Raw genomic sequence first — 22,834 nt, forward strand, 5'->3', positions numbered from 1 at the left:
ATCAGCAAAATAAGGATAATGGACTGCTTCGTACAATCTGTAAAATTGATCCAAGAGGAGACATGACTTTTGGTAAACCAAGCAAAAAAGAAAACATGGTGTCAGAACTTCACTCGTTTGAAATTCCAACTCTTCTTTGAAAATAAAAAAAGATGAATCCAGAAATGTTACTTACTAAAGAAAGGTTTTCAGGCAATGAAGCAAATTAAGCAAGCAGTTCATGTCCAATACATGTCGAGAGTAGCACTGTATCAATCACAAATAACTCAGGCATTCATGACAGTATAAAACAATTAAAATATTAAAGTTATTAAGTCAGTTTGTTGTTTTTCAGCCGTCATGCTCCTCACACACAAACACACAGAGGGACAAAGAAATATTAAAATTACTTTATTACAGCTCATTCTTTATCCAGTAGCCCTCTTCCAACAAAAAATAGTAATTACAAACAAAATATTACATTTATCCCCTAAACATTGTTTCTCGATTTCTTTTATACATTTTAAATCACTGTCATCTGTAAGGAATAGCTTTTCTCTTCTGCTATGCGACATTCAGCTTTTTGCACAATCTATACAATTTAATACAGTTTAATACAGGTCTCTGGACTACGGAGATAAAACAGCAAGATCCACCAAATGACAGGAGCAATAAAGGGAATACTGATAAACAGACTGTACAGAGACGTAACCCTGCCTCCCGCCTACTTTCAACCAATGGCAGCCATCCCTCAGCAACAGTGAGGGGGATCACAGTAGACTCTTTAATCTGGTCAATCACTTGTGCAAGCAGTGCAACTGATCCAGTTCAGAGTGACCAAGGTCTAAAACTAGACTCTGCCCCCGACCACCTCGCAAAACCCCTGGGAGTTCTAGTAAACACCAGAGAGGGTGTAAAAACCCGCCACTCGTTTGGCCCTCTGCAGACATCATCTGGAAAAAATAAAAAAATGGACCCTTTCTGGCATAAAACCAAATAAAACACGGCAGAACTGGAAAAAAGGTTTGATAAAAGATGTTGGAAATAATGGCATACTGGCTGAAGAGAAATATGGGACCACCACATTCTGGGTTTTTCTTTTCAGTTTTTGGAACTGAGCCCAGACAAACTGAGCGCAGGGTGGTAAGATATAAAAAAAAAAAAAAAAAAAAAGGCAGATACTTCAGTGTAGTGTGAAAATGCTTTGTGTATAACCACAACAGAGGAGGATCACATGTTTCATAAATTAAGTCCAAATGATATCCGTGGACCCCACAACACCCTTATAGATATCAAAACAACAGATATATTTTCACCGTCTTGTGCAAGAATTTCTGTTGTGGAGTGCACGAAACATTGTTTATGCAGCAAAATATTGTTTTCCAAATTTTAATAGATCTTTAAAGACATTTATTGTTCTACGGTATAACCTTGACTTTCGGTCAGAGCCTAAACCGTGTAAAACCTAAATAGATCGAGTCTTCTATATTGGGTATCATACTTTTTATTAAATATAACCATCGCTAAGGCAAAGGCTACACCTAACAAGGGGGCAAAATCATCCTAATTCGGCATTAAACAAAAAGTTACCCTTATACTCAAGGCAGTCCGACCTAGAGTTGTGTTGTTATCATTCACAACAGAATATCTGTAAGAAGTTTCAGAACTTGCAGCTGCAAGTAAGACCGTGAAAACCCAGCGGCTGTTAATCAAATGTTTATTTGAATACCGCTGGTCCAAAACCACATCACTGTGTCAGCATCACAACTACTTCATTTGTCTTTGATTTGTCAATTAGATATTTCCATATTTTCAAATTCAAAATATACAATATTAACAGGTTTACTGTACATTCCACCTCTGAAATTCATAGGATGCATAATCTCTGCATTTCACAATTAAGACTTCCACCGTTATCTCTATAATCCTCTTTTTAATAGATTTATATAATAACACATATTTATTTGTTCTTCTTCTTTTCTTTCACTTAAAGAGCTCTTCCCAGATAGATCAGGGAGGGGTGAGGACAACATCAGGCTCAGGAGGGGAGGAAACAAACGTGGAGGGAATCAGGGAGGTCATCGGTCAGAACACGACTTCGGGGGTCAGCGGGGGTGAGACAGAGCGGGATGTCAGACCAGAGAGGGTTCCAGGCGCATGGCAGCGGAGATCCCAGCATCACCGCCCATCAACCCAACATTCAGCAGTCACCAACCAGCAGAGGACCAGTGACGCTCCTCCTTCACGCTCCCTGTTCATTCAGTGCAACTCTAGCCCCCTTAAAACTATTACTTTAGTAATTAAAAACACACATTTCTAGGCAAATGAAATGGACATTGTTGCCCCGACAGAAATGCTGCTGTGTTGCTCATTAACAGCCAACTCAGCTAACAACTGCTAAGTGCATTCTTTATTTTTTCAAACACTTATGTCCCAATCCCATTTTCACAAATGTTTCTCCTGTACATGCATTCATCAGCTAAGTGTGCAAAGGGACATACTGTTTGACTGGGGAATAGCAATCAATAACTATTATATGTATGTGTGTAAATCTGATCGACCAATCATTTCGTGTGCATGAAAGCCTGTGCCAGAGTGCCAGTTATTAGTCAAGTCACGACACCCTGTGGTGAAGCTCTGCTTGAGTGTTTCTTGAGGTATAGACCAACAGGCGTCGCTTTCACCGACCAACGCGGCGCCAGATTAGACCGGAAAACTGCTGCAAACGAGTGAGAGGTGAACACTAGTCTCTACTCAAGTAGAGGTTAGGTGCTGCTGAAAACCCCATCCCTGTCATGAGGGCTTTGGACTGGTAAGGCCACGGTATCCCTCAGACGGGCCGTTCACTGGGCGGGCATGAGCAAAGAGTGGGCGGAGGTCTGTGGAAACCCAAGAGCCGAGCCAACGAGGCCGAGTACGCACGAGAACGGACTCCCTCCTCGCCTCCAATCCAGCAACGCATGCGTCTAACTTGTTCCGCATAGTATTACCTGAACTTCCAATTACATCTCTGGCACAATCTCATGAAATACACAACAGTTATGTTGGCATGGATAATTATAAGGACAACGCTGACTCTGCACCTTAACCTTTGGCATCTTTGCAGCCCTAACTAACTAAGATTGCATACTTTTAGCTGTTCCTGTGCTACTTCTTTGAAGTCAGAGATACCCACTTGTACTTACACTCGTCATTTCTCTATGCTTCTAGACCTTTCCAACGTGTTCCGAAACGTTCTGTTCTTCCATCTGAAATCAGACGCCTACATCACCTCCTGCCTTCTCACTCCTCTGTCACTGCACGTAAACAATAATCTCAATAAACGTTCTAAACGGTAAGATGTCTGTGCTTCAATCTCAAGCTGCGAGATATTTGAGGGATCACATTTTTTTTTTTTATGTGATTCTAAAAATTGCATAACTGAATGCAACATTTCCCATGATGCACATCTGAAAGCCTCAGGTTTACCTCACATATATATAAAACAGCGTACTGCAAAACAAACTCCGTGGTAGATAATATGAATATACTACTTTGGGTCTATGACAACAGAGACGAACATGGCAAAACGCATAAAATAGCACTGTAAGATACAGTAAAAATGACACTATTGCACTGTGGCATACGGTATATGGCCCTCAGCCATCTTGGATTAGTCTCTAGACTTTTGGGTTTCCACAGACTACCGCTATCAGTACACTGATTTAAGAGAGCAGTGGTGATGGGAGAGCAACTGGGCTGCCGTAAACCCAGTCTCAGTACTGTGCAGTATGTGTCAGACGCACTGTGGGACATAAGTGTATGTAAAGCATGTGTGGTGCATGTGTGGTGCATGTGTGGTGCATGTGTGGTGCATGCATAGTGTGCGTCTGCGTAGTGTCACCTCGGTGCACAAGGATTCGACTTTAAGACAATTATCGTGTTGCTTGTGTGTGTGTGTGTGTGTGTGTGTGTGTGTGTGTGTGTGTGTGTGTGTGTGTGTGTGTGTGTGTGTGTGTGTTCTAGGTGTACGACAGATGGGATCCGTTGGAGATCTGAGAGGTGATGCTGGCGCTCCTGCTCATGCCCTGTTCATTTCTCCCCCCTGATGACGTCCTCCTCATAGCCTGTGGGCTGTTCCTCACCCCTCCTGCGCCTCCCGCGCTCCCCCTCTGATTCCCTCCTCCGGGGTGGTGGAGGCTCCAAGGTGGCGGGCCCCCAGCCAGCATGGGGTGACCCCAGGGCTGTTGTGAGCTGGTGCCCCCCTGGTGGTGATGACTTTGGTGGCCGCCTCCGCCGCCTCCTCCTCCTCCTCCACCACCTCCACCGGGCCAGTGGCCTCCACCCTGAGCCCCCTGGCCACCTCCACCTCCTCCCCCCCAGCCTCCCTGGGAATCAGGAGCCACGTTACTGAGCACCATGTTGCTGAAGCCCAGCCGCATGGACTCCGAGTCAAAAGCCTCGATCTCTCGGGCCTGGCGCTCCAGCAGGGAGCGGATTCGCTCCAGGCGCTCGTTCTGCAGCGCAAGCATTTCCTCTTCAATCTGCGGAGATAAACACAGTGAACTAAATTAGTTAGAAATACATGCCAAGTGACGAAGCAAAGTCTGCCATTTGCCATTTCTTACTTTCTGCTCCAGCAGTGCCCGCCGCAGAGAGACCCTCATCTCCAGCTCCCTGCGCTCCTTGTCGTGCTGAGCGTCAGTCTGCATCTTGATCTTGCTCTGGTACGCGTTGAGCAGCTCCAGCTCCTGCAGCAGCTGCATCCTCAGGACCTGACAGTCGCCCTCTTGAGCCTCGTCTAACCGCAGCTGAGGGCAAGTAAGAGAAAGACATAAAGACGGGACGATACAGATATTTCTTTATAAGCACCATTGTTTTTGGCTCAATGTCAGTGACCAGCAGTATATTTTATATCCTAAAGATATAAAGCTAAATAAAACATAACGATTCTTAGTTTCAGTCATTATACACTCATCAAAAAGTCATAGTAATCAATAAATCATAGTTATACATATTATATTCAATTTTTGCCAATTTATCCTCCTAAATGTTACCCACTGTTCATTTAAGTCTTGTTTCCATGTTCTTAAATTAGATATTTCCTAATTCGAGTATTTTATCATGGTCTTGTACAACTGCTTTGTGACTAAACTAAACATTGATGCATTTGAAAAGTTTACCTTTAGAATGTAAAATGGTCGTGTAGAAAAACAATTTCAAGTCCCTTAATGTGAGGTATTGACAATGTATGCTTTGGTATCTCTCTTGTATTGGCACTGGTACTGACAATTTAAAAACTATGACCAACCCGAATCAACAGTGAGTTTAAACGACCGTGACGAAATGTAGAAACATTTTTTGCATTTTAGTTTCCTAAACTCTTAAGGCCTTCTCTTCCAGGTACTCACAGCCTGCGTAGAGAGCATTTCGTTGATGGAGTGGTCGTACTGCTCGGCCAGGATGGCCAGCTTCCTGGTCTGCTCCTCCTTCAGCCTCTTGAGCACGGCCTTGTGTTCAGACTTGGGCGTTGTCTCCAGCAGATGGTTTCTGAGGGCCTTGTACTGCCTGGTCTGGGTTTTACAAGTGTCCTGGAACTGCTTCTTAATCTGAAGCTCCTTAGACTAAATAAAAATAAAAAAAGGAAACATTTAAAATGTTGAGTAAGGGAGCTTGACCCCTGCACGTGTTGTATCAGTGAGAGTGTGTAGAGGGGTCCGTGTTCAAAAACACGTACCTTGAGGCTCTTGGGCTGCTGCCGGACCTCCATGACATGCTTGCGCCTCAGCTCCCTCTCCCTCCTCTTATTGTATTCCAGCTGGTTGGTGAGCTCGGTCTGGTGCTGGGTCCGAATCAACTCTGCCCGCGCCCTCTGGATCGTCCCCAGGTGCCTGAACTCCAGCTCCTGCATCGACTCGTGATGTCTGAGCAGCATGGCGTGCTCGAGGTCCTTCTGCGTCTGCCGTTTGTTGAGCTCCTAAAACAAGAGGAGAAAATGCTGGTTGACAGCAATCAAATAAGTAAAATCAATGAAAAACAGTAGAGTGGGTGGTGGTGGCTGGTTCTCTCTGTGTGACTAAGTACCTCTCTGGCCAGATCCTGCTCCACGTTGTGTCGGGCGATGAGGATCCTGCGTTTGAACCGTCGACACTCTAGCTCCAGGTACTGCCTCTGTCTCCTCAGCAGGTTGGCCTCCTCCTCCGCCTGGGAATCAAGTTTTGGTAATGTCACAGATTCTACAGACGGTGTGACTTCACTGCCAGGCCTGTGTAAAATTCAGCCTTTGGTCTTGGGCTTGTCAAGTGTACTGTTTGAGAGTTCCTGACCTGGAAGTGCTGGATGTTCTCTTTCTGTTTGGACAGCCACTCCTGCTTCTCCTTCTTGGGAGTGGACTGGTTCTCGTTCAGTTCCTGCCACACAGGTGTTATTTTGTTTTCTTTCAGTATGTCAGGGCATTGATAGATATTACAGATATTGATACTATTAGTCCATTAATGTATTACTCAACCAGCAGAAAAGGAATCAGCGACTAATTTGTAATGAATTAATTGTTTAAATCCTTTTTTCAAACAAAAATGCAAAAAGAGTATATCGGTAAATAAGCCACTCGGCTGTGAGGATCTGCTGCAAATGTTTGTCTTTTGTGATAATGAACTGAATATATTTTGGGGTTTTGGACTGATTGTCAAACATAACAAAACGTCTGAAGACATGACCCTGGGCTTTAAGGATGTGTGATGGGTAATTTTGCAATTTTGTATATATATTGTATACCAAAAGAAAAAATATCAAAAAATAACCAGTAGCCCGAACATATTGTCAGTTGGGCTCAGCAAACTCTTCACAAGAGTATAGAAATAAACTATCTAAACCAAAAACATAGCACTAAAACAAAAGAAATATTATTTAGGAATACGCGTATACATAGAGCAGAGCTGGTTCCAGGTGTTGACCTCGACCACACACCTAAAAGAAGTCCAAGTATATACTTAATTATTTATGTTTAGCTGATTTGGGTAAATAGTAGTGGTCGCCATGTATTAATCATGTGGTGGAGATGTGTGCGGTTCAAGTGTGTTACCTCTTTGAGCTGCTCCTTGCGTAGTTTATACTCCCGCTTCTGTGATTCCAAGAAGCTGCTGAGCTCCTTCTTCTGCTGCACCTGGATGTGCTGCTGGAACTTCTTCTCATCGTTGGCAAAAGTCTTCAGCTAAACCAAACACCAATATTGAGTCGGAGACAAAAAAAAAGCTTCAGTTGTAAGGACGTGCTTTGAAAACATTAATAGTTGAATATCACAGTATTTTTCCTTTGTCCACTTACGTCTTTGTCCAGGGCCGCCTGGTGTTTTTTAAGCAGCTTCTCCATCTCCTGGGTGAAGTTGTTCCTCTGACTCTCGAGCTCTTTGTCCAGCCTCAGCCTGTGCTCATCCATCTCCCCTTTCAGCTTGTTCTCCAGGCCCATCAAGTGCTTCTGATGTTGCCGCCTCATGCGTTTGTACCCGGACATCTGCTCCCGCAGCTCCGAGTCCTGCTCGTGTTCCTGCATCTCACGGGTCACCTGCAGGATGCGGACGCAGGTAAGAATCAGCGCAGTCTCTTTGGGTTCAGATTATTTGAAAAGGGTTATAAAATATAAAAAATATGACATGGGGATGAAGACATCCTACTCAAGTGTGTAGGTATAACTGCAATGCTGAAAGAGTTTGTTAAATATAGAACATTTCTAATTATTTCTGACCTTTTTGTCCAACATAACGCATTAAATATCTGGCCATTTCTGTTATACAGCCACTAATAAATGCAAATAGTAAGTGAGATGCATGGAGGAGTAAGCAAGTGTGTTCTCACGAGTGACGCTGTGCGTATGGTGGCAAAGTGCTCTCTGTTGCGGTAGTGCTTCCTCGGGGCCGGAGCTGGTGTTGGCTGGGGCTCAGAGGGTTCACTGCTGGCTGCCGGCTCCCCAGAGAGACTTTCCTCTTCATCCTGGAGACATAAGGCAGCAGAAATAACAAATTATTTAGTTACTGTATTTCACAGATTAAACTTGGATAAGGCAAGAAAGAGATTGAGACAGAAGAGAAACAGAAAAAAACTAATATTACAGCAGTTAAGTGCTCGGTGTTACTCCGAATCGGTGTCTCAGACTGCTGTGAGAAAACTTCTCACTAACGTGAAAACACAATCCTGCCAAAACATCGTTGTGTGTTTGTTTTTTTAACTCAACCTTCTAATCCATCAACATGTTTCTGGTCATATCTTGGGTGTTTGCAAGAGACAGATTAAAAGAAGGACGGTCAAAACCGACGCAGCAGAGCCTGAGACATCCTGACTTTTAGTCCGGCGTATGGGTCAGACTCAGCTCAAAACACTGGATCCTTTATTCCTGTAGTGTAACTAAATAAAATCTTTCATTAGACGTTTATATGTCCTTTTAACTTGACATCCCCAATTTGCAATACAGGGTTTCTGTAGTAAACTGATGCCGTACACGAAGCTCCCACTAGAGCCGCAGACATTTTTACGAACTCATCTTCATGTGTAAAAATCGGTGGAGTGCCCCTTTAATAAATCATGAATATAAACCGATATACTTTCTCTAAAGAGGTGTGTGTCCGCGTGACTTTACCCACCGGTTTGAGGTGTATGACGGAGCTGTTGGACATGACTGTGTGGTCTCCCTCCATCAGGTCCAGCTCGCTGTGGCTGTCCTGGGCCGCTTCGTTCAGGCTGTTTACAGAGCTGCTTTGGGAGCTGGCACTGATGGACATGCTGGGAATGGACTGATTACTGCCGACACTGTTCACCGTTCCCGTCCGACCGCCGCCTGGCTCCAGCTCCTGGAGACCGAGAGTAAAGAGCACAAAGAGAGACAGCAAGGGAGAGAGAGAGAGAGAGGGAGGGAGAGAGCGAGAGAGAGAGAACGCAAGAAAGTCCAAGAGACACGGACAGACATGCATACAAACCAATGCATGCTTGGTTATTTTCTCAACATGGTAAAATGCCTTGAAAGTGGCAAATGTATTTCTGAGCTAAAAAAACAAAACAAAAACAAATTGATGTTACCAAACAAGCATCCACACACCTCGTCTCCATCAGCAGCTTCTGCTGTGGGTCCGTTGTGGGCCTCCTGAAGGAGGATCTTCTTCATCTTGCGGTACTGCAGGTTGTCCAGCTCTCGCACGGCATCCTTGGTCCTCTGAATAAGATCCATCAGCACGGAGTCGGGACGCTCACGCTGCAGAAACGCATGCTGGAGAGGAGGGTGACAGGGAAGAGACAGAGCATCATGAAAACAAGAGTCGACGAGGAGGAGGAGGAGGAAGAATATTGTTCTCAAAACTAAAACTACTGGAGTGACCGAGAGCTTATGAGGAGATCAACATGTAAACTTGTTTTTTTTTGCCGTTTGTTTAACACTGCCAACATTTGTCAGGCTCTATGATCAACGCAAACTGTGCAGTATGGCGGATCATGCAGATGACGGCCGATTGTCAAAATTGACAAAAATATATTTAAATTCAATAACTTCGTTTTAAGATTCTCCAGCACTAGGAGGTTAAGTTGGGCCAGAAGTCCAACTGAAGTAAATCACATTTAGAAGCATTTAAAGAGTGTTCAGTTTAAGAACAAGTATTGTTTGGGAAGTTGACATTTAAAGAAGAAAGACACAGTGTGCAGTGCTTTCGTACCCTAAGGACAACTTCCATTAGTAAGAGTGAGTCCATTAGTGACAGCTGCTCAGTTACTTAACAGTGGATGCAGAAGTCGCATCTCTACAGTAATTACATCTCTGTTCTTTCCACAAAACCAAGCTCTGTGTGTGTCTATGCAAGTTCTGGTTGTGTGTGTGTGTGTGTGTGAAACTGGAAGTAGAGGATTAGTGAATCAAAATAGAAGCTTATGGGGGAGAGAACAGAGCACAAACATCAGAGGCAGATTCATCGCCAGAGGGCTTTGTCAATCTCCCATCTTAACACACCGACCCCGCTCTCCGTTTATGCGTTGCAGTGTGTACAGTATGTGCGCGCACTCACCCCCAGCATGTCGTCAGAGTGTGGTCTGTCCTGGGGGATTTTCTGAAGGCAAGAATCGATAAAGTTTCTAAAGTAATCCGTCCTGTAACAAAGATGACACGCTGTAGGGTAAGACACCGATACCGACAGCCTTTAACAAAAGTTAAGCATGCTTGTGGTGCGGCGTGGCATCTCACCATTCACTGGCCTGCAGTGTGGGGCTCTCATTCTGCGCTATGTGGTATAAGGCACTCATTGCATTCATGTTAAACAGGGGAGGCTTCCTCTCCGCTGGAACAGAAATGACAAGTCAGTGTGTGTGTGTTCCTTCTTATGAAATCACAGATTTTTTCCAGATATGCAAGCATTCTGTACACATGACATCTATTGCACTTCTGTCCATCCTGGGAGAGGGATCCCTCCTTTTTTTTCCTGGGACAAAGGATGTCGTATGTGTACAGATTGTAAAGCCCTCTGAGGCAAATTTGTGATTCATGATTTTGGGGGCGATACTAAATAAATGTAATTATTAAAGTTTCAGAAGAAAAAAATGTTTTGCCTTTCTCAATTGCGGAGATAATAAACAATAGACAATGTAGTGACTGGCGTTAGTTCTTGCACTCAAAGACCTGTTAATCAACAGCAAATCATGCGTTTAGAACAGATAGCAAGTCATGATTTGGTCACATTTGTCTCACAGACAAATTCAAGTATACTTTGCATTAACTTTACACTTTCCATTTTAAAAGATAAAATACACACATGCTGTCAACCTACCTAATTCTATACAGGTGATCCCTAAGGACCAGATATCCACCTTCCCATCATACTGGCCCTCGTCCATAGCTAGAATCACCTCTGGGGCCATCCTGGATGTAGCAGAGGAGAAAGATCGGTGCATGTGAGGAATAGAAAAGGACAAAAAAAAAAAAGTAGGTTAACAGTCCATTTAAAAAAAAGAGAGCGAGAAGACTTTAATGGATACACAGTCGCGCTCACGTCTTTAAATGTGTTTTATTTATAATTATATTAATCTGCAAACTAAAAGGCGATGTCACTTCATTGTTTGGAATTAAATAATGGTGTTTTTCATGAGTCATCTAAGCACTTTCTCAGAAGCATAAGTAACAAACAAAAAGCACAATTTTCTGAGAATAGAGTTCATAATCCTGAAAATTATGTCTCAGTCCAGAGCATACAACAGTCACAGCAGCAGAGCATTGGGATACATCAGCAGGCCGCTTTTAACTCGTGCGTGGATATGCAAATATAAGCAAATACTCTTTACAGTCGAATCCACTTTCATGAGTCCATGCTTCTTGCAGTAGACCGTCAACATTTACCATGATATACTTTGAATTCTTTCGGTTTACATTTACCAATATGGCGTTCCCACAAAGGAGTTGGCAGGTGAGGCAATGGAAGCGGAGCCAAAGTCTGCCAGTTTGACCAGCCCGGGCTCAGTCAGCAGAATGTTACCGGCCTTCACATCCCTGAGAGAGAGAAAAACAATAAGATGTGTCAAAGCAGGGGGATACATGGGGGGGGGATGTAGTGTTCACAGGTTTCTTAAAGAATATAGGTCACGTAAAAAAGCATTCACCTGTGGATCATATTGTGGGAATGAAGGTAGGCCAGCCCCTGCAGAGCACCATGTGTAATGGCAGCAATCTCTACTTCTTGTAACGGTTTTTTATGAACTGAAGGAGGAAGAACAGTTTGAGCAGGAATCAAAAGCAGCTGATGAAGACACAACAATGTCCGTGCTTCTTTTCCTGCGGGCTCACACAGTCGGTCCTACATTTCACCTCTTGTGGAAGGGTCAAATCTGTTTGAACAACAACATGCAACACCTGCTCACCTTCTAGCAGATCTGAGGCTGAGCCGAGACAGTACTCCATCACCAGCTAGAAACAAGCGATAGATTCGTGAATAGCTATGTATGGACACATGAAGGCCCTTCAACATTGCAGAATGAGATAATCTTGCAGTTGTTACCGACTGTTGTTAGCCGTTGACTTACCCATGCTGTGTGCTCACGGAGGTAACAACCTTTGTATTCTATACTGTTGGGGTGCCGGATCCTCTGCAGAAACTTCACCTCTTTTATAATGTCCTGCCATTTCTGTTGGGGGAGAGAAGGGTCGTAAAACATAAAACACGCCATGCATCGCTTGGCTTTATGCACTAGAGGTGACTGCATGTGTGTGTGTGTGTGTGTGTGTGTCAAATAGGAGTATCGTGGTTCTCTTCACAGATTATGTGTAATCTGATTATAGCTAATCTGAAATCATGAGCGGTGTGAACTGTTTGTGGGACGACAACGCTGAAAGTGAGCGCACAAGGGTGACCTTTGGCTATTTGACGTGGACGTTCATTGAAGACATTAGCAGTCACAATTTGTTTCAAACAGGGATGTAACGGTCGCCGGCTTCATGATAAACCATTGCATAATTCCCGACGGTTAGTATTACCGTTTGATTACCACAAGGGTTTTATAATGTATTTGTAAGGCGTTTTTAAACTAAAATGTATTATACAAGAAGCGATATTCTCTAAGGAATAACTTGTGCGTAGGTTGTGTGCATAATGTGAGCGAGAGAGAGAGAGACAGACAGACATGGTGCTTATGAAGTTAACGGTCACGTTATAGCTGTGAATATTGCAGTGCGTGCACAGTTTAAGCTATTTGTTCGGTGTGTGAATGTCACAACTCCTCAAGACCCAAGCGACGTTCCCGTGTCTTGCTTGCTATCTGCTGATTAAAGGATTAAAGTGAAGGTTAGCCCTGAAGTTAGCAACAACTTAACCTGAAGGTGGACTGATCTTTAAGGTGGACCAGCCGTTCAGAAACGAGGGTTGACTCTTGCTCTAGACTTCTCTGTATTTATGTTTATTGTTGGGCTCGTTGCAATTACTCAATTGCAACACAGAAGATAGACTGTGTGCATATGTATCAGTGAGAGAATGATAATACAAAATAATAATAATAATAATAATAATAATAATAATAATAATAATAATAATAATAACTGTGTATCAGTACTGTTAAAAACACAATAATGCAGATCATTTTTGGTCACAATAATGGTAATATGAAATTTGTATACCATTTCATATCTGATTGCAAACATTAGTAAAAGATATACGTACTGTATATCAAGATCCTGTACTGTCAGAACGTGGCACAGAAGGTATAACCATAGACGGTATTTAAAAAGTAGACGTGGTCACCGGGATGTCAACCATTGGTTTGTGGACTGCCGTTCTGAAACCTCGAAATCTGCATTTTGGCCGTCACCATCTTGGCTTATTGCAACCAGAAGGGACACGAGAGGGTGGAGCTAGATACAGTCGAACGCTGAATATGTTAATATGCTGAATATAAAAATGTTATAGTTAACTTTTATGAAAATACACTGTTAAAGGGTTAAAGAGGGTGTAAGACAAAAACACAGACAACTCCCAGACCGGACAACGCCATAGTAGCGACCTGTTAATCACAAGGTAGCTAAGCCCTGAAGCATAACCAGCTTTATGGTCTATTTTACTCTAAATAGGACTACAATTTACTAAATCAACAGCATGCTGTTTTGAAGAAGTCTTGAAACTAGCATTGGAGACCATAAACTCATGTTTACCATGTTTACTTCGGTAACAAATCAAGAGAGAAGTTGGGCAATTTTCCCGTAGACTTCTATACAATCAGGCTTCTCTGGTCAATAGAAAGAACGGAAGTTGCGGCGAGTATAACAAAGAGTAGGTATATTTATGTGAGGTGTAAGTTTAGAATAAAGAGTTAATGGTAAATAATTCAAAAGTTTGATACTTTCTGTAATGTGTGGAGAGATATATACACAAACATACATACATTATATATATAAAACACATTTTGTCTCACCTCAATAGACTGTTTGCCATTGTAGGACATCTTCTTAATTGCCACCACCTCATTTGTGCGTATATCCCGTGCCTTGGGAGACAAAAAGTAAATTGTCAGTACACATTTCAAACACAACATACACTACATCTCATTCTCTCTTTAAGGATGTCGTTTTTCAAGACCTCTTGTACTTTTTTAACCACACTGTGTGCAGCGCTCAAGAGCAAGAGTCAGATCAGAAAAGTTAGTTTGAGTCACTTTACTCCGCTGTACCTTGGTGCGATTACATTTAATCTGCATTGGCAAAAAAATACTATATTTAAATTGTTTTCTGTTCTTTAATGAATTAGCTACACTTTGAAGACTTTTGAGACAAACTCTGGCACATTGTAAGCCCACTGATGTACCTAAAGGAAATATAAGCGATACTTGGCTCCGTTGCTATCTGTAATTGGAAAGTCAAGTAGCCTTGAGTTACTGTATCATTCACAGAAAGGAATACGGCGGCTAATGAAATATAAAGAGACATTTGGATCACACAATTGATCACTTCAACTCCACCATGGGACTGTGTAGAATCTGTCTTTACAGAATAAACATCTCTTGTATTCAACGGATCATGACCCTGATTACAATCAGTCAAGATGAAGTTTGCCGTACAAAGTAGACGGCTCCAAAGCTGCCATGGCCAATCTCCCGGAGGTCAGAGAAAAGCTTCTCTGGGTCGTCTTTGAAGAAAAGCTCGGCCACGTCCGGATCCTTCAGGCTCCCCGCCCTTACAGTGGAGGGCATCCTGGTTAATGTAGTCCCTTATCACCCACGCAGAAGGGGATGGGGACTATCTGGCTGCTGAGCTACGCCAAAGCAGCTGAAGATTCATCTGCAGTAGTTGACGGGCCGAAGGAACCAGCACATGGGCACCTGCATGGACAAAAAGGGGCGAGGGGAAGCAGAGAGCAAGAGCTGTTAAGCAAGGACAGGATAAAACACAGCATGAAGAAGAGTCCGTTTGCTCAGTTGATGAAAAGTCGAAGGCCATACTTTGAAAGGAGGAAACCTCAGCACAACTTTAAACTTGTAACACAAAACCAAATCTTGACCCAAAGTCACATTTGATCAACGCTTGATTTAATCACCATCTATTTAGATCATTGATTCATCGCTTTGAAGTTCTCTGACTCCAGCTTCTTAAATCTGAATACTTTCTGGTTTCTTCGCTCCTCTACGACTGTAAACTTAATATATGTTTGAGTTGTGGACCAAACAAGTCATTTGAAGACATCGTCTCGGGCTTTGGGAAACACTGATCTACATTCTTCACCATTTTATAGACCAAAAAAAAATTATTTTCATCCATTCCAACCACAACACACAACAAAAGACATGCTACAAAATGAAGCAAAAGAAAAATGCTGCGACACATAAGTCTGAAAAAGGCGTTGCAGGAATGGAGAGCGAGGCTGCAGGCCTCCAGAACAACTCCTCCATTGGGTGGACCGGTGCCAGCCTGACATTTTTTTTTACTTCAGTGATTTCATGTTCGTGCACACAATTTGTCTACATACAAACATTAAAAAAATGAATTTGGCTACATAATGTCCCCAGTTTCCCTTAAAGCAGTATTTGCGTTTGAAAAGGGTATATTTTGGGAACATAGCAATAATAAAATGTAACAGGGTGGCATTCAACATCCCACTGCCTGAAGAGAGCGATATAAAGTTTCTTCAGAAAAGGTCACAGTCGCACCTTCAAGTGCTGACCCTAATATAATCCACTAATTGCAGAGTCATCGCAAGTGCATCGGTTCAGGTTGCTTCGGCAATTATCGCAGATATGTAAGCTACTGGAATGACTGGGCAATGCAAATATCCCAGCTCACGGGTCGATTTCATGTCCACTGCCACGAGGGGGCCGACAGTAATGAGGTCTAGAGCTGCATCGGATGATCAATTAGAGTTACCGTGTACTCTAAAGAGTAGGAGATGTTTTGCTCTAGTTAAGTCTAGTAACATGCATGTAGGAGTATCATTGTTGTGTATGTGCGTACATGCAAGTGTATGCATATTGTGTACCGAACCTTACACTGCAAACTACTAAAGCTATTTCCTTGGAATAAACTGTACAAACACTAAAAACAGAGTTATACAAATGGAGGTTATATTAGGTTCAATCAAAATTAGCATGTCAACGCTCTATATACCGTGTTGTATAAGTGACGCTGCTCTGATGTACATGTGCTGCTTGTTTAAAATGTTTTGGTTGGACTTGTTGGGTCCCATCGGCTTTATTAAGTTACAATAAGTACTGAAATCGTGCAGACGTTGTAGCTTTTACTGTATGTGTCTAACATCTACATTTACCGACATTCATTGAACAGACCCACATCACCCCGAGTTATCTGAGACACGTTTACATTTTGAGCAGAGACACATCGAGCGCAAAGTTTCCTATGAGACGTTATGGCTTGATGTTAAACATGCCTGACGTGTATGTAGGGAACACACAAGCACTCTCCTCTCGTCTCCTTTGTACTTTTCCTATCAAAAGATAACCACCAACACACAGCCTGAAAGAACTACTCCATCTTTTACAACCTCACCTCTGTGTCTCGTCTTCAGCCGGTCAGAAATTGGAAGCAACCCCCCCCCCCCCCCCCCTCCACACCTAAACACCACACGGATATCATTACAAAAACAACCAGTGGGAAAAGTAGTTGCTTCCTTCGGTTTATCTTTGGGTCTGCTATAGTTATCAGTACAGCCTGGGAGCCTGCTGTACCAAAACCACACTGCTGGCTGATGTCACAAGGTTCATCCTGCTAAAAAAGCTATCCAGCTGACTGAGAGAGAAAAAACAAAAAACACAAGAGGGGAAACTGGTATACCAACACACACACACATACACACATACACAGTCCTCAAGGACAACACATATCTTAGTGGAGAGAAGCTAGAAAACTGCTGCTGGGAGCAAACTTCAGTAACACGAGCAGAAATCCTGTCTTTTGGCATTGAACATTTATTTTGTCTCATTCTGTCACAATGCTTGCAGTGTTATGAGATAAGCATTGTAATGTATATTGTTTGGCTGCTAAATGTGGACCAACAACGCCGAACTTTGACTTTATAAAAAAAAAAAAAAAAAGGTTGAAAAAAGAAATCAAAGTTTGAACTTTACATTTGCTTTCCGGTAGCAGGGCAGATGACTGCAGCTGTGCATTTGGTGATAAGCACTGCCTTCATAGATACGGCATCCAATCTGACTGAATGGTGGAAAATGACTCATCTTCAAGCGGGTCTTAATTGAGCACTGTGAATGAATATGCCAGATGTGTAGAAAGTCAAAAGGAGAAGCAAGGAGGGCTGGCTTGCTTGACTTTCCCGAGAGAGAAGAATTATAACAATATTTTTAAATGACATTCAGGATTTAAGCGATTAAGATAAACAGTACACATTCTAGAGAATTTGACATATAATATATTAACTTGTCAGAGAGACGTTGGTCATTTTTGTGTGAAAGGCAAAAAGGCTAAGAAGTAGAGTTGGCAGGGAAAGATCACTGCTGTACTCCTAATACTGACTAACTCACAGTTTTTCTTGATGATAGAACAGAAAGGGTTGAGTTGTTAAAAACAAAAAAAATGTTGATGGTTTTATTGGCTGGTAATAGTAAGATAATATTGTAAAGTAAAAGAAAATACATTATAATATACAGTATATACACTTCCTGGCCACTTTATTAGGCATGGGGAAGAGGATTGTTACCAGTGCTTCACTGTTTTACTTAAATAATAATTTAACTAGACAAGACTTGACTTTGGCTAAGTTGGACTGTGTGTACAGAGAGATACAATCAGGTATCACTCACACACACACACACACACACACACAGCACTAAGTCATGAGACTGAATCTGGAAGTGATGGACTGGACTGCAATCCGTGCGTGCGCAAGCACACATTATCACAAAGAACAGTGTGTTCAAGAAATGCACCGAGAGTTGTTTTGCTTTACTGCTCGAGAAAATGGATTCTCTCTCGGTGTATTATGTGAATTGATTTCCTCTGCACTGTAAAATCACCAAGGAGCCTAATGAAGAGGCAGCCAATACACCGAGCTGAGTAGCAAGGCATGTCACAGACAGGAAGAGAGAGAGAGAAAGAAATGGAGAGGGATGATAAATAATCAAATACTCTATTGATCCCCATAGTGGAATTCTCTTAGCTGCACAGGGCCAGCTACAGAGCAGCAACCGTGCTGCTGATTTATTAAAACGCAGAGAACAAAATATAGATAGGAGAGATATACACAAGAGTAATACAAATGATCCATCCCAGTTCCTGTATGTTTTCGCTCATTAAAATCCATTACAACTACATAAAACCATTTAACACTCAGTAAGGAGACTCAAATGTAACACTGGTTTTCTTTGTCCTGGTTCTTATTTTAATTTACTACAATTATAGTTTTTAGTTTTATTTATTTGGGCTGATTACGCCGCCTCTGTGCATACTGTACTTGATTGACGTCTCCCTAACTCTTGTTTTGCTGCACCTGCTGAGGCGGGACAACGTGTTCCCGTAATGATTCTTTAAAAACAAAAAAAGGTACGTGGAGTTGATCTCAGCAAAGCTTCAACCTTTAATGTCGACCTGAGAAGAAGATCCCGTCAACCAGAATAACTGATATCACCTGTGTGGGTGTGCAGGGCATTTACACTGTGGAGCCTCTCAGCAAATGCTACATATATTCTGTCATACACATTTTCAAAAAAGTCTCTCAGCAAGATGCTAAATTGCTAAATAATTCAAAAGTAGGAATGCAGAGAGCGGATACAGCTTATTAAACGATCTTGTATCATCCAGATGTAACTGGTCCACATGAAATACTTCTTGTCTCTTGTTGTAAAACTGTAACAATGCAACATTGTATTAACAATATCATTAAAATGTTTTTTAATAATAAAACATGTTGAGTTAAGGCATTAAATTACATATCAAGGGAGAAAAGACAGGTTTGATGGATCTCTGCTTTAAAGACAACCATTACAAACAGCACTGCAACACCACAGCTGTTCATTTAGGGACAATGTTAACTTCATGACCTACATGTGCGCTGTTCTTAAAACTGCTTTACATGACACACTACATTTATATCTCTTATGATGGAGGGTGGGGTGACCATGCTCCTGTTCCCCACCCTGATCACAGAGTGTGGCTTTCACTGAGTGGAGGAAGTGAAAGCTCTCTAGCTAACCGACGTCAACAACAACAACACATCCCCATTTGTGGTACTATAAAGATGATGGCGACAGAGGGGAGGAAAGGAGTGACCAAACACTAAGAGGATTTGACCCATCCCATTTCACTCACTGAGCTCCATTTACACTCTTCCTGTGTGGGACACATGTCCCAAACATCAATAGCATACCACGTTTCTTCTTAACAACACTTGGGTAAAAAAAAAAAAAAAAGAGGACAATCTGCACGTGCCGCCAGCCCGGATAAAAATACACAGAGTTATTGCTTCACTACATCTTTACATGGCAAAAAGTTTCCATATTAATGCTCTGAATGTAAAATGTAGCACCTTTAATGTGCACTGTAGTTTCAGAAAATCATGCAGACCCTCATTATGGTGGATATTTTGTGTCGTTTGCGTAATCCCTCCTCACGTGTCTTCTTTCTCTCAGTCTGACTCATCAAATGCGTGATTGGTATCCAACTGTTCAGCAGCCGGCCTCAATCAAAGACCTTGAGCTGGTGCTTACGAACTCCTTTAAGGAAGAGGACCGTAACTTTATTATCTCACTCGTTCTTTAATTGCCATGTTACTGAAGAATGTCACACAGCAAAGACCTAAGGACAGACTGTCATTTGATTAGCAATTAGTTTTGCCAGGTTAAGAAAAAGATGAAATACAATAAAAGCACATAGTCTTACAATCAGTACGCTAAATAAGGTCCATACTATGCGTAACATATTCCAAATGACTAAAAAATAAAGTTATGGTGGCAGTACTGCAGTGATTCATATTGTGGAAACAGCACTTGTTCTGCAGTGGCTGACTGTCACTGACTTGGATCTAGACTTTAGCGAGCAGGGCAGGCTTTGCGCCGGTGTCTAATCCATTTTTCCTGGGAGACACTTAAATCCATTATGCAGTGTGCCCATATTCAGCACCCCCTGATATAACACTGACACACAAGAATACACAACTTTGCATCGGCTTCTCGTGCACCGAGGTAACAGCTGCGTACCTCTCATCATCATCATCATCAGCCACCAGCAAGTCCTTGAAAGTAAAGACGGGGAACTGTTCCAGCCTGAAAATGCACTGTTGTTTAGACAAGCGTGCAGAGGTGTACGTGACCAATTGAAACGTGTACAGAACCGCACAGGTTGCAGAGAACATAGGAAGACAGGGACAGGCAGCCTAGCCGAAAACTGTGATAGCAGAGTGAGAGTACAAGTCAGAGGCTGCATTAATAACGTGGACAGTCTGTTCATCGACACCAACAAAGATAGGTGGGCTGCTAATACTGCAGTGCTTATTGAACAATAAAACAGCAGTATATATATGTCACAAACAACATAAAGCATGTGTAGGAGTTTGGGTGTATCAGCCATCAAATCGTGGGCATCACAAGTTGACAGATCACTCCCACAAATGGCAAAGTGTCTTGGTTAACGTTGGGTGAACGGTAAACCTGTGGTTCAAACACGCACTTGAAAGCACATTAAAAGGAGGTATGTTAAGTCGTTGTGTTGTGCTGATCCACTGTGTCGTGCATAAGTTAAGCAGAAGGGTAACGTTAGCTCGCAGAGTAATAGCCAGTGTTACGCAATATCAACACAGAAAACTGAGGAATGCGACTCACGTCGGTGCACAACAACAGCCATCAGCTGCAGATAGATGCTCTCCGTGTCGCTGACACACTGATAATCACAATGACTTGTCAGGCTAACGATGCTTGTAATCACAATGTCAGGACATGTACGCGCGACAGACACAGAAAGAGTCCTGACCAATGTCACCTACCGTCACACAGCTATAGCTATACGAACAGATTGTGAATCAATGATGAACAATCAAACTTCAGAAACAGACACATCCAACAGCAGAGTTTCACTTAACGTGCAGCAACAGTGGACAAAAACAAACATGAGGGAGTGGCACTGCTTGCAACGATAGTTGCATAAAGCGGATTAGCAAGCTAACGTAGCTAGCTGACGCTTCTTAGGCAGAGCAATCATTACCGTTACTATTTACAATACACCACTCACAGTGTAGCGTTAGCTCGCTTGCCTTGCTCATCGCACAATGATATATGTTGCTGATGTGTTATCCTGGCATTCAAAACAAACACCCGTATGCTAACAATGGATCACTGAATACTAGTGTGTCGATGCGACAGACCAATACAAGTTGTGACAGCAACTTTTGGTTAGCTGTTAGCTGTCGAGTAGCTACCAATCTAGTTAGCTGGCTAGCTCTCGCTAACCTATGTTTAAATCCACCGCAGCGTGTTGTTGAACCCATCGTTAGCAGAAAGCTAAAGTTAGCAACCGACTCACCTGGTTAAAATGAATCCACATAGGTTGAGACGGCTGATGAGTCCAGTCCCCCTGAACAGAGGATGTGGCAGCGGCGATAAATCACAGACGAGGCGATGCAGTCCACAGAAATCAAAGTGTGAAATCGCAAGCTAAATTAGCAATGCTAATTCGCTCATCTAACCACACAGTTGTGCCCTACCCAATAAAGACGGCCACGCTGACTTCAAGTCTAGCGTTAGCTTAAATTGTTCATTTGAGCAATAACCGTTATCTTTGTCAAAAATACTGGTCGGCCGCAGGAATAATTGCATCAACGTGAAGCAAGCTGCTCTGGCTAGTGACGACTGTCAAGCGTTAACTGTCACAACGACAGGCAAGCTAGCGGGCAACCAGCTAGCTGCTAACGTTAGGCAGTAGCTAGCAAAGTTTCTCACTTCAATAGGCAGTTCCTCTAAAAATGGCGGCGATGAGAATCACCTCCATTCCATCGTCAAGGAATCAACGAGCTAATGAATAGGAAAAGCCTAAAGTCGTAGCGGTACAGTCAGCTTTGACTGTACACGTGTGACAGGTCTGGGGTCTTGTTGATGCTGTCTCGCTGTATCCTGCAGGGAAAGTGTGGCCCCCTCCCTAATCCCACTGTTTGGTACTGCTGTGCCATCCAGCAAATGCATGCATAGGTTTGTGGTCTGAATGGAGAGAGACATACACACAATGTCAACACAACATGCATTTTATAGCAGGGGATAACAAAGTATTGCACATTATCTCTCTCACTCTCTCACTCTCTCACTCTCTGTGTGTTTGGCTTTATGCACTTTCAGTCACTGAGCTCCTAACCTGATTAACGGTTTCTGTCCTAATCTGGTGTCTACTATAAATAGCCTCTCGTTTAACTAATGTTAAAAACTATTTGGAACAATGACAGATGTCAGGACTGATTGTCCAGGGACAACATTGTGCAGTTCATCAGTCCTTGACCCTAGTGTGATGTGAAGATTGGGGTTTGCATCAGAACACCATAATTTCTTCTAGTATCAGTAATAGTGTGGTCAAAACAATACAGTCTAACTTTGTACTGACATTTAATTCCAATACTATTATATCCTCTGATGGACCTGTCAGCTTGCACTCTCTGAATCCTATGAAATCATGTGGTGTGTACAGTACTTTATAGTCCATGACCTGGCGGGATATGACTTAGTAGCTATTACATGGTTATATAATATGAAGTATGATTCAAGAGTTAAGTGGATGCCATACATAATTTAAGGGGGCTCAATACCCCAGTCTCCAACAGTTTGGCAAATGACATAAATCCATTGGTGTGGTACATATGTTTCCATTTCAGGTACTTTGAGTTTTACATCATGTTATGATTACATCAGGGAGGCAAACACGTGTGTAGCTGAAGCCTTTG

General features: G+C 42.6%; 1 protein-coding gene across 1 annotated transcript; it reads right to left on the bottom strand.

The window, feature by feature from the left end:
* Positions 1 to 384: 384 nt before the first annotated feature.
* taok1b (TAO kinase 1b) lies at positions 385 to 21,552 on the bottom strand. Its single transcript, XM_079172079.1, has 21 exons — positions 21,433 to 21,552; positions 14,517 to 14,777; positions 13,875 to 13,946; positions 11,997 to 12,098; positions 11,835 to 11,880; positions 11,577 to 11,673; positions 11,353 to 11,466; positions 10,751 to 10,842; positions 10,171 to 10,264; positions 9,995 to 10,076; positions 9,043 to 9,210; positions 8,591 to 8,797; positions 7,809 to 7,943; positions 7,282 to 7,518; positions 7,040 to 7,168; positions 6,285 to 6,368; positions 6,043 to 6,162; positions 5,696 to 5,935; positions 5,370 to 5,582; positions 4,587 to 4,769; positions 385 to 4,502 (listed from the first exon to the last, which is right to left on the bottom strand). The coding sequence occupies exons 2-21, from the start codon at positions 14,646 to 14,648 to the stop codon at positions 3,981 to 3,983; spliced, it is 3,069 nt and encodes a 1,022-aa protein (XP_079028205.1). The 5' UTR covers positions 14,649 to 14,777; positions 21,433 to 21,552; the 3' UTR covers positions 385 to 3,980.
* Between the last annotated feature and the right edge of the window lie 1,282 nt (positions 21,553 to 22,834).

This window comes from Pholis gunnellus (assembly GCF_910591455.1).
Source record: "Pholis gunnellus genome assembly, chromosome: 13".
Taxonomy (NCBI): domain Eukaryota; kingdom Metazoa; phylum Chordata; class Actinopteri; order Perciformes; family Pholidae; genus Pholis; species Pholis gunnellus.

What these genes read in the sequence shown, in the direction of transcription:
- taok1b (XM_079172079.1), bottom strand. Translation starts at nt 14,648, where the DNA reads ATGCCCTCCACTGTAAGGGCGGGGAGCCTGAAGGATCCGGACGTGGCC. An exon ending in GCTTTGGAGCCGTCTACTTT is followed by an intron (nt 13,947 to 14,516) that starts GTACGGCAAACT and finishes TTGTCTCCCAAG; the next exon opens with GCACGGGATATACGCACAAA. An exon ending in CCGTCATACACCTCAAACCG is followed by an intron (nt 7,944 to 8,590) that starts GTGGGTAAAGTC and finishes TTATGTCTCCAG; the next exon opens with GATGAAGAGGAAAGTCTCTC.